Source organism: Rattus norvegicus, chromosome 13, assembly GCF_021556685.1.
Source record: "Rattus norvegicus strain SHRSP/BbbUtx chromosome 13, alternate assembly SHRSP_T2T, whole genome shotgun sequence".
In the NCBI taxonomy this organism is placed as follows: domain Eukaryota; kingdom Metazoa; phylum Chordata; class Mammalia; order Rodentia; family Muridae; genus Rattus; species Rattus norvegicus.
Window position 1 is genome coordinate 46,943,448 of NC_141546.1, and position 11,995 is coordinate 46,955,442.

General features: G+C 53.5%; 1 protein-coding gene across 2 annotated transcripts in view; it reads left to right on the forward strand.

Moving 5' to 3' along the window:
- The window catches only part of Lrrn2 (leucine rich repeat neuronal 2), a 60,271-nt gene extending 49,205 nt beyond the window's left edge, over positions 1 to 11,066 (forward strand). For both annotated transcript variants that reach the window (NM_001177368.1, XM_087580121.1), the window contains 1 exon segment: positions 8,073 to 11,066. In NM_001177368.1, the coding sequence (NP_001170839.1) occupies positions 8,279 to 10,531 (2,253 nt within the window). In that variant the 5' untranslated portion in view covers positions 8,073 to 8,278 and the 3' untranslated portion in view covers positions 10,532 to 11,066.
- The last annotated feature ends 929 nt before the right edge of the window (positions 11,067 to 11,995 follow it).

The window sequence follows — 11,995 nt, forward strand, 5'->3', positions numbered from 1 at the left end:
AGCGTGATTTATCTCTGGGCTTCATCTGGTAAACCTGCTGATGAAACGAGTCTCCTTTTCTCCCCGCCTCATCAATTTTCATTCTGATTTCATTTTCCTTTTCTGTTAGGAAGGGTTTAGCCTTTCTCCCTGCTTAACTGGTCTGCTCCACATCCGCTCTGCCTTCTAACCTGCCACCCCACCTCCATCTGCATACTGCCGCCAGGTACTGGGAAGACCCACAGCTCCTTATAAGCAAGCTAGATTCCTTCCCCTCCGTGCCTTCCTATCATCTGGGGACTCGGGGCCTTCTCTAGCAGTGCACAGAGGGGAGACAAGAGCCCCCGCAGGATCGCAGGCTGTGGCTTCACAGTGTTTGGAGGGAGCAAGGGGTGCTCATCCAGGCGTAAGTGCTCCCCGGAGGCACCCGGTTGCTGAGGCTTTAGACGGGAAGGAATTTCCTAGATGTGCAGTAAGGAGTGGGAATAGGAAACAGCGTTGCTTACATCCCTCTCTAGTCCCTTCCTTGCCCCTGTTCCTAGTTCCCCGTGACTAAGGGCCATCTTGGGGCCCTGGCTCATGAGGTAGCTGGCGAAGGCTGCCAAATCTGCCTGCCACCTCCACCTGGGCAGCAGCTGGTCTAGACTGCCCATCTGGCATGTGTCTGGAGCAGTGCAGTGTCTGTAGAACACCGTCACACTTGCCCTAGGAGCACCTCTGGACCCTAGCAGGGAGCACCCGGGGGGGAGAGAGTCGCTGCTCACCACCTGCATCTGACCTGTTGAGCAACTGTTTTGTTAGACATCTGTGATCTGGTAGACGGTGTCCTTGAGTTGTCCTGAGACATAGAGCCTAGGACCCCCCACTGAAGGCCCCAGGGGGTATTTTTAGTGGCTTGGAAGAGGGCTGAGTCTCTTGGAAAGGGTGCCAGCTCGAAGAGGAAAGAGCCCTACCTCCTAACACATAGGAAATCTAGAAGTCAAGGTACAGCCCCATCAAAGAGCCCCAGAAGATCTCTACAAAGATCTCTAACTCCATCAGGGGCACATTCCTCCCCATCTGACAGAGGAGAAGGCCCAAGAGCACAGGGACAGCCAAAAACAGGGTTCAACTGCAGAGCCCCCTCCAAAACCAGTGTTTGAACTACTGGCTCAGAGCAGAAGCCAGGGGAGTCTGTAGAATTTCTAGAGGGATCCGGAGTAAGCTGCAGAAAGGTGAAAGCCAGTGTCAGATCCTGTTAAACAAAGTAACTTTCACCCAGGAGCAGTGACCAGGAAGGCAAAATAGCCACAGAAAGGCTTGAAGAGGAAAAAGCAGACTATGGGATGGTGTTGGTCTCCTTTAAGAGAAGAGAGGCAGGAAGAATTGCCCACACAAAGGCCTCTTTTTTCTGGGCAGTTGGTCCCTGTGGCTTCTGATCTCTAACACGCGCACACACACACACACACACACACACACACACACACACACACACAGAGAGAGAGAGAGAGACAGAGACAGAGACACAGATAGAGACACAGATAGAGACAGACAGACAGACAGACAGACAGACAGACAGACAGACATCCCCTGCCTGGCCTGGTCCTTGTTCAGATATGTTCCGAGTTCCTACTGTGCCAGCCTGTTCAAGCTGGCAGCTTGAGCAAGGCTCCTGCCACCCTGGCGATCACCATCCGCAGGATAAACAGTCAGACTCTACTGCAGGGATGCAGGGCACCCCCCAGGAGCTCAGGAGAGGAGCTCTGGCCTGAGAAGCTGTCCCTGGGGACTTACAGAAGCCCAAGTAGCAAGATGGGCCCGGTCTGAGCCATCTCTGCCTAGGCTTGCTGGCCCTGCTCTTCTGCAGTCTGTTTTGGTGCAGTGCAATGAGACAGAGATGACTTTCTGTACTACCTACTGGCACCCTCCATTCCAATTAAGAAATAACGAGGCTCCCTTCCAAGCTGGGAGCTCTCATACCCTCTGCCGAGACAAGCCAGGAGAGCTGACTACATAGAGACTCCTGCCTGACAACAAGACCCTTCCCTCCCCACCCATGAAGGAGTTTTTAATCAGAACCTTGACCTCTAAAATTCCTGGGAGAAAGCAAGGCTGAACAAAGGATTCTCACCCTCCCTGCCTTGTCACCCTACAGGCCAGCTGAGTTCTGGCACCAAAGTCTCAGAAATAACCAGAGCTGTGAATGAAGTCTCCCGGGTCCCTCATGGCCATTCATGTACCAGCTGTGAAACCTCAATCATGTACCTTGGTTTCCCTGAGCTATGTGTCTCCTCGAAGAATCCTGTAAAGAACTCCTTTACAGCTAGCAGATAGGAAATCTGGCCCTCAGGAATGCCAGTCATCTTCCTGTAGTTGAAGTGATATTTGGGGTAGGTTTTATGGTTGAAGGAGAGTTTGAGAGTCTAAGGGTGTTTCAGTCAGGATGAGAACATGGAGTGTTGGGGACAGCAGCAGTTTGGGGGTAGCAGAATGGCAGATCTAGGAATGGAAGGCTCTTCTGGTAATGGAGAGCATCAAAGAGGCCACCATAAGGGCCAAGACTGGAAATAAAGACAAAAGGTAGGCCCATTGGCCAGGGGAGAAGGAGCAGTTCAAAATGGTGATTTCTAATCTTAGACACGACAGGGTGCTGAAGATGACAAAGATGTGACCAAGGGAGCAACGGCAGTGGCGAGAGGAGAAGTTGGCTTTGGGACGAGATGAAGAATGTGCTCTGAGACTGCCAGGTAGAGAAGTATGGGGGAAGCTAAGAGTTCAGGGTAACTCCCATGTATCCTCTCATCTACTGTCCCAGGACTCCATGATGAGAAGCCCTAGAAACATGGGTGCCAGGAGGTCACCAAGCTGTCTTCCTGCCTCAAGGGGACATGAAACAGCCAAACCCAGGCCATGAGGTTCTAGCCAGAGCTGGGACCCTGAGGCAAAGAACTATTTCTAGGTGTAAGAACAAGAAAAAGTCCCACTTTACCTCCTGTGAAGGATGCCAAGAGGCTCTAGACCACTTGGAATTCTGTGAATTGCCCAGGTCCAGAGACTTGGTTCTCAACTTAGGATAGAAAGGAAATAGGAAGCCAGGCTTAAAGATTAAACTGACTAGTAAGCTTAGAGGTCAGAACAGTGGGTAAATGGGTGTGGTACAAGGGCACATGGAAACCTTCTAGAGTGCTGGAGTAGTACCATCTAGATCTGCCCAAGTTCATGGTGCCTGGGGCTATAAACAGGCCTGTGTGGTATCTTATACCTCAAGGACTCAAAAGCATTGCATAGGATGGTGAACAGAGATGGGCCGAGAAGCCGCAATGATGGGGGAAGTAAAGGGACCGGAGGCACTGCATCCCAGTTTTCCCAGCTGCAGCATGTGAGGCTTCAGCTGGGTACCTCGCCCAGGGTTACGTAGTGAGTGCAGAGCCAGGCTCCTTCACACATTTATGGAACTTCAGACTCTGGAAAACTAGATAAACGTGGTGGTCTCCCGTGCAGAAGCTCTGATTGTGTATGTGACTGAGAGATAGGAGTGATGGACCTATTCACCTCCCAGGGAAACTGGAGGCCACATGTACAGATGGAGGCCTGCCTCCCATCCTCTGCTGCCCCTGCCCAGCGCTTATCTGCTGCTGAGGTGGCCGGAGTTTATCAATGCTACACTTAATTATGCTGCCCCTCTGTCTCCACAGCTCTGGGGGACCTGGTAGTTGCCTGCCTACTGGCCTCCTGCTGAAAGTGTCTGCTCCCAGAGGTTAGGCAGGGACTAGAGGTGGAAGCAGAGGACAGTGGTAAGGAAGGAGAAGGGAGTCTGCATGCACCAGTAGACTTCATCTCTGTGCTGCAGGAGATAGGGACAGAGAAGGAAGGATAGGATGACACTGGCCCCCAAACTCTTCCTTTAGGGTTTTGTCAAGGGTCTTCTTAGCCGAGGGACTGGAGAATCAATTCCGCCTATTGTGTCAAGACCTGGAGGGAACCCAACTGGAAACGGGTCCACTTGGATTTGTAGAACAAGCTAATGGTATACCTTTGGAGGGAACCACCAGCCATGGGGCCTGGAAAATGATGCCAGGAGTCTCTGGCATCCATTACATAGTCAGAGGGCAGGGTCAGGTCTGTGTGCAGCAGCTGGCTTTGTTTGACCCTGTGGTTCTAAGCCCATCCCTGCTCAAACAGTAAGAGTCCTTCCTGCATGTTCCTAAGGGGGGCCAGGAGCCAAGGAAGGGGTTTGGTGTACCCATCAGGGAACAGGATAAATTTGCTAAGGACCCAAGTCCATCTCCGAAAGAACTTACCACCAAGGCAAGTGTTCTAAGCCAGCCCAATACCTAGCTCCTCTCAAGCAAGTATTGATCCCTGTTGAGCAGGCTGGCTGGGCAGGTTACAGTGAAAATAGGAAAAAAAATCTGCGTGACTTCCGATATAACCTTCCTGAACCTCAGCTGTCCTTCCGACAAAACGAAAATAAAGGACCCCTTTGTTGCCCACATGGAGCTGGCAGAAATATGAAATTTAATGTTCCGTGTTCTGCATGCTTTATTACTCATGTTCGCCCATAAGTACTCTGCATCGCTTGGTTCTCTGTGGACACAGAGCTTGCAGAGAGTTTCCGGGTGGTGTGAGTGTGCTCATGAACTCCTGGTCCTCTGGGATGTTACAGAGAGAAGTCAGTTCGCTTTCTCTGCAGCTCCTGTAGAGCTCGCTAATCATCTTGAGTGAGTAGGGCCATGTCAGCCTTTAAGGATGGTGTTGAATGAATGGTAGCTCTGGGCTCCACTGGGGAGAGGAGCTGTCGGTGAGGAGAAGCTGTGGGAGGTGGGAGAAGCTGTGTGGGGAGGGAGAAGCTGTGTGGGGAGGGAAGCTGTGTGGGGAGGGAGAAGCTGTGTGGGGAGGGAGAAGCTGTGTGGGGAGGGAGAAGCTGTGTGGGGAGGGAGAAGCTGTGTGGGAGTTGAAGGTGTGGTGGTGAGACGCTGTGGGGGAGAAGCTGTAGGAGGGGGAAGGAGCTATAGTGTTGGGGAGCTGTGGGCAGGGAAAAACTGTTTGTGGGGGTTGAGGGTATGGTGGTGAGAAGCTGTGTGCCAAGTCCCAAGGGAAGGACTGGTCTGAGACTTTACCACACTTTAGGGTCCCAGATTCATCTTAAGGCCAGCCCTGCTCCTCGCCCAGAAATAATATTCTGTGCTGCACAGATAGACAGATAAGGCTAGCGGGGGAGATGTTTGATAGCTTCTTAATGCCCTGAGCACAACTAGATGCTGCCTTGGCACTCAGAACAAAGGTACTGTGGGAAGAGAGGGAAGCCAGGGACTCAGGTCTTCTCTGAAGGTCAGTGACACATTGGGGTCCTCTCCAAAGAGACCTTACTACCTACTTAGACCCACCTTCCTCTCCAGCTGGGAGCCGTCCTGGCTTTTCCTCATCATTGGCATTCTTTGCCGGCTGACTGTTACCAGCTCACAGCTCTGCACTCCACCTTGCGGGTATTGGGTTCCCAGGGGCTAAGCTCAGTAGAGAGAGAGCTTATTACACCCTATTGCTGTCTAGAAGGCCATCATTCCTCTAGACGTCCTATGCTGGCTGAGCACAGTGTTTGCATGCCTATACTCTGAGCACTTGAGAGATGGAAGGCGGAGGTCCCGAGTTCAAGGACAGCCTCGACTGCATACAAGAGGAAGGAAGGAAGGAAGGAAGGAAGGAAGGAAGGAAGGAAGGAAGGAAGGAAGGAAGGATAGGGAAGCAGAGTAGGAGGGAGTGAAAAGAGGTCTTAGGCAGCAGGAGCATCTCCCAACCCTGGAAAATGCATGCCTTGGAAAAGGAGGTGCTAACTCTCTATGAGCCTCATTTCTGCCTCATGACGGGCTTCTGTAAGAAAATAAAGGAAACGGAAAGCAATAGATGCTTGGAGAGCTTGAGCAGTTTTCCCAGGGCAGAGGTAGAGCCAAGTATGCTGTCCTGGCATCTGGTATGGAAGTGTGTGTGGCACTTAGAGCCATCTGAATGACAGGTGCTTCTCAGCTTGTTTCCTGCGTCTTCCCTGCCCAAAAAGTATGCCACAGACTCCCCTCCCAGCCTCCATGGATCCCAGTTATCAGCTGGTTTCCCAGGGCTTCCACCGAACATGTATGCAGGCAGCCATGCATGTGTGCACGTGTGTTTGTTTGCCCTGAGATCTATGTGACAGCACACACATACCCCTACGCAAACCTCTGTGCCTTTCAAGTCACCGTTGTTTTTCCCACCTTCGGAAATAGCTGCTGAGGAAAGTGGGCTGCAGTCAGATGTACACAGGCACGCTGCTCTCCTCCTCAGTGGAGGCTGCCCTGCCCCCACTGCTCCCCGCTCAACATCCTGAAAGAGGACGATGAGGCAAAGGGCCCCAAGTGGCCAGCTAGAGAGGCTGCCTGGAAGCTGGTAAACACCACTCAGAGCTTCCTGGCAGAGATCTCACCCAGAGGACAGGAATGGCACCAGTCTGCTTCAGGGCAGACTAGCTCTAGGCTAAAGCAGGCTGGGCCAGACCTGGGGTGGGGGCAGTACTTCTCCAAGGCTGGGCCATTTTCTATCTGTGGCTGCTTCCCAGCAGGGAGAGTGAAGGCTGGTTCTTTTGAGTTCTTCTGGACCCACACAAACCAGAGGTGTGAGTGCCTCGCTCACAAATTCCTACAGTTATTATGAAAGAAGCTGGTCAGAATCTCAGCAAACACATTCTGTACACCTGCCACTGAAGAGCTGCCAGACCAGACCTCCATTTAGGAGTTAGATCGGGCCAAAGAGCAGAACTCCAAATCTGGCCCAGCTGGGTGAAAGTTTTCTGTTCTAAGCCAAGGTTGGATGTACCTTCAGGGCACTACAGCCTGGTCTGGGAGACATGACAAGTTGATTTTCTACACCCTAGAAGAAAGAAGCATCAATGAATTGGGTTCTGTGTAGAAGAGACCTCCTTGGGGAAGGGGCCCTAAGGACACAGAACTTGAACCCTACAATTAGTGCCAGCCATACAGTTATAGGTGTGACGAGAGGGCAGGGTTCTAGCCAGAACAAGCTTTCTGGATGCCTTGGACAGGGCTGGGACAACAGCAAACACAATACTTCAGCAGTATAGTGCCAGCCCCTTAGCCCCAGAGGTAGAGACTTGTGCCGTAATGCCTATGGGCCACCAGCCTGTTGTCTCCAGAAGAAGTCTTGCAGCCCAGAAGAAACTCTGTAAGAAATGACGGAACTTGAGCCTTGAAGAACAAGTAGAAATTGTCTGAGAGGAATGAGACAAAATGGGGTAGTATGTCAGGGCGACCTCACCCCCAAAAGGTTTGTGCAGAGAGCCTGAGTAGGAGAGAAACAAGAGAAACCAGGAAGGGCCAAGCCAGATTACAGAAGACCATACCTACAGGACGGAGGCAGCCAGACGTTGGTCCCTGAACATCTGCTGGACAAATCTAACAGTCTCTTGAGAGAGGAAGGCCACGCCTTCAGCGTGGAAAGGGGCCGTGTAACCCAAAGCTCACCCAGAGAGCCTAGGTAGGACCACCCCAGCACCCGGCCCATGTGAATGTGGGGTAGGATCCACTGCCCAGTGACAGAGTTCTGGGAAGCCCATCCCATATTTTAGAGCTGGATCTGTTTCCACTACAAAGAAGCGTCTAGAAATGATCATTTATCTCACTTAACCAGTGAGCCAAGGAGGGAAGGAGGGAAGAGTAAGAAAGGTCAAAAAAAATCTATTCCACATTTATCTGGGTTTCATTGATGACCGTATCAACCTTCCATTCTCCTACCCTCCCAGACACTCACACATAACCTACTGTCACCCCCACTGTCACCTGCCACCACCATGGTGCTCATGCACTCGCACACAGACACACACACGTGCGTGCACACACACACACGAGTTATCCCAAGACTTTCTTCAAAGACTCAGACTCACTCCTTCCCTGAGAAGGTATTAGGAAAGGACTCTGAAACCTTGAGGACTGCAGAACAGGGGCTGGGAGGCCTGGTTGCCGTCCAGCTCCCAGGCTACTCCTCTGATTTCTGGAGCCACCAGGGAAGGATGGAGGGACCGATTCCACCCCTCAGCCCTGCAGATCTGTAACTCTGTTGTTTCCTTCCAGGGCCACCCGACGAGGAAATGAGTGGGCAGTCCAAGTCCAGTGCACGAAGATGAGGACCCACACCCAGGACGGCATGAAGTGATGCCCACCCACCCTGTGTAGAATGACTGCCCTGGGAGGGTGGTTCCCCAGACCCTGGCAGGGCTGCTGAACCTCAGCCTGCAAGTCGTGAAGAGCAGGACTGTCCTCTGCCTTCCAGCTCCACCATGCGGCTCCTCGTGGCTGCCCTCTTGCTATCTTGGGCGGCCAGTACCAACACGGCAGTACCAGTAGTACCCTGGCGTGTGCCCTGCCCCCCTCAGTGTGCCTGCCAGATCCGGCCCTGGTACACTCCCCGCTCATCTTACCGTGAAGCCACCACTGTAGACTGCAATGACCTCTTCCTGACAGCAGTGCCCCCAGGGCTCCCTGCGGGGACACAGACCCTGCTACTGCAGAGTAACAGCATCAGCCGGATAGAGCAGACTGAGCTCGGCTACTTGGCCAACCTCACAGAGCTGGACCTGTCCCAGAACAGCTTCTCAGATGCCCGAGACTGTGATTTCCAAGCCCTGCCTCAGCTGCTGAGCCTACATCTAGAAGAGAACCAGCTGAGCCGGCTGGAGGATCACAGCTTTGCCGGGCTGACCAGACTGCAGGAGCTCTATCTTAACCATAACCAGCTATGCCGCATCTCCCCGAGGGCCTTCGAAGGGCTCGGCAACCTGCTGCGACTGCATCTCAATTCCAACCTGCTTAGGACCATCGACAGCCGCTGGTTCGAGATGCTGCCCAACTTGGAAATCCTCATGATTGGTGGCAACAAGGTGGATGCCATCTTGGACATGAACTTCCGGCCCCTGGCCAACCTGCGCAGCCTGGTGCTGGCAGGTATGAGCTTGCGGGAGATCTCCGACTATGCTCTGGAGGGACTGCAAAGCCTGGAAAGCCTCTCTTTCTATGACAATCAGCTGGCCCAGGTGCCCAAGCGAGCATTGGAGCAGGTGCCTGGGCTCAAGTTCCTAGACCTGAACAAGAACCCATTGCAGCGGGTAGGCCCCGGAGACTTCGCCAACATGCTGCACCTCAAGGAACTAGGACTGAACAACATGGAGGAGCTGGTCTCCATCGACAAGTTCGCTCTGGTAAATCTCCCTGAGCTGACCAAGCTGGACATCACCAATAACCCACGGCTTTCTTTCATCCATCCCCGCGCCTTTCACCACCTGCCCCAGATGGAGACTCTCATGCTCAACAACAACGCTCTCAGTGCCTTGCACCAGCAGACAGTGGAGTCTCTGCCCAACCTACAGGAGGTGGGGCTCCACGGCAACCCCATCCGTTGTGACTGTGTCATCCGCTGGGCCAATGCCACAGGCACCCACGTCCGTTTCATCGAACCACAGTCTACCCTGTGTGCTGAGCCTCCAGACCTCCAGCGCCGCCCAGTCCGGGAGGTGCCCTTCCGAGAGATGACAGACCACTGCCTGCCTCTCATCTCTCCCCGAAGCTTCCCCTCCAGCCTGCAGGTAGCCAGTGGAGAGAGCTTGGTACTTCACTGTCGGGCACTGGCTGAACCAGAGCCTGAGATCTACTGGGTCACTCCAGCTGGAGTTCGACTGACACCTGCTCGCTCAGGCAGGAAGTACCGGGTGTTTCCTGAGGGGACCCTAGAGTTGCGGAGGGTGACAGCAGAAGAGGCGGGTCTATACACCTGTGTGGCCCAGAACCTGGTAGGGGCTGACACTAAGACAGTCAGTGTTGTGGTTGGCCATGCTCCCTTCCAGCCAGGCAGGGACAAAGGACCAGGCCTGGAGCTCCACGTGCAGGAGACACACCCATATCACATCCTGTTGTTTTGGGCGCCCCCACCCAATATAGTCTCCACCAACCTCACCTGGTCTAGCGCCGCCTCCCTCCGGGACCATGAAACTACTGCTTTGGCTCGACTGCCGCGGGGCACCCACCGCTACAACATTACCCGCCTCCTTCCGGCCACAGAGTACTGGGCCTGCCTGCAAGTGGCCTTTGCTGATGCCCACACCCAGTTGGCTTGTGTTTGGGCCAGGACTAAAGAGGCCTCTCCTTGCCACAGAGCCCTGGGGGACCGGCCCGGGCTCATAGCCATCCTGGCTCTTGCCGTCCTCCTGCTGGCAGCTGGGCTTGCAGCCCACCTTGGCAGAGGCCAGTCCAAGCAGAGGGTGGGTGAGAAGCCTCTCCTTCCGGTCTGGGCTTTCTGGGGCTGGAGCGCCCCCTCTGTCCGAGTAGTGTCTGCACCCATTGTCCTGCCCTGGAATCCAGGGAGGAAGCAGCCCAGATGTCAGATGGGGAAACAGTGCCACCACCATTGTCTCAACATTGCTGAAGCTCCGCCAGGTCTCAGCAGTAGAGAAATAACTAGGACAACTCTACACCAAACGGGACGTGATCTGGGCCAGATGCCTGCTAGGAACGCGGCATTGATTGATCCACATGCTTGAGGTCTGGCTGCTTGACCGAGAAAGATGGGGTTCTGCAGCTCCTGGGGATGCACCCGCAGCCCCCAAATAGTTGCTGTTGCCTTCTGGGGTCCTCAGTTGCGATTCTGAGAAGTGTATCCAAGGAACAGGAAGGACTCTGTCTAGAGCTTCCTAATGCCCCAGAGGCTTCTGGGCCTCAGCTTGGCTGTCCCCTGCCTGTGTCCCTAGGCCCTTGGCCCACAGGATATGCCCCTCCTCTTCTCTTTCTTTGTACAGTCTCAGTTGCTTGCTCGTCCCCCTCCTGGGCAAGGGCTGAAAGAGGCTTCTCCTACTGTCTTGAGAGCCTGCCCCAAAAGTGGGAGTGTCCCCAGCTGGATCTGAAGGATATTTGGGGAGAGAGGTATCCAGGGATGCCTCATCTCATAGCCTGGGCTCTGAAGTTGACTTTCTATAGGCAGTTTTGTACCTTTGTGGAGAAATGTGTCACCTGTCCCCAACCCAATTCACTCTTTTCTCCTGTTTTGTAAAAAATAAAAATAAACAATACCAACAACAATGGGGAGAAGAGGGTGATCCTTTAAGTGCTGGCTATAAGAAAATCTCTTGGGTCTCTCCAGACACTGAAGGTGATGGGTTGGGGTTTGGGTGTCATAAAAACTTGGAGAAGAGAAGGGGGTTGGGTGTCTGGCCTCTAGGTCTGCTCCAAACCCAAACTCTCCCCATAGCAGGGAGCACAAGAACTGGTGGGGGGTGGGGGAGACAAACTGAGGAGAAACCACCAGCCAGGAAGAGCGTGACACAGGCAAGGAGAAGCAGAGTGGGAGAGAAAAAATGGAGACAAGGGCCGGCGTGGATAGAGAGTGGAAATTTCCATCCCCAATCCTGGTCCTCCTTTCTCCTCTGATAAGCAGTTAACATGGCGATGCATAGGATGTACTTCCCAACCTGTTTCTAATTAAACAAACCCAAGAGGTAGAATCGTGCAGAGAATCGCTAATCGCAAATCATGAAGACAGCAAGAACTTTGGCTCACAGGCAGGATCGAGCATGGGTGATTAAGGCTCTGAGGAGGGGATGGTGATTCATGAGGAAATTGCTGTTTCTCCCTGCATTCCACTCTGCTGTAGTTCACAAAGAGCCTGGTTTGCTTTGGTTGTTTGGTCCTCCTTAACTGATTAACTCTGCTAACAGAGAACGAAGAGGAACATCTGTTAGAAACCCAACAGGGACAAGGCCAAAAGGGGTTGCTGGGGGCCAGGGGCGGGGGTGGCAAGCAACGGGTGATGCCAGAGGCCCCTGGGCAACTGGGCTGTCGAAAGGACTCATCGAATCCACACAGGAGAGTGAGGGTCACCCTGTGTTACAGAACATCCGTGGTAGACTTGGTGGACACGCCCAAGCCAGCACGAAGACTGCAAATGTAGACACAGGTGGACACCGGCTCAGGATCTGCACACTGAGTCCCGGGAATGTAAACTTCCAAAA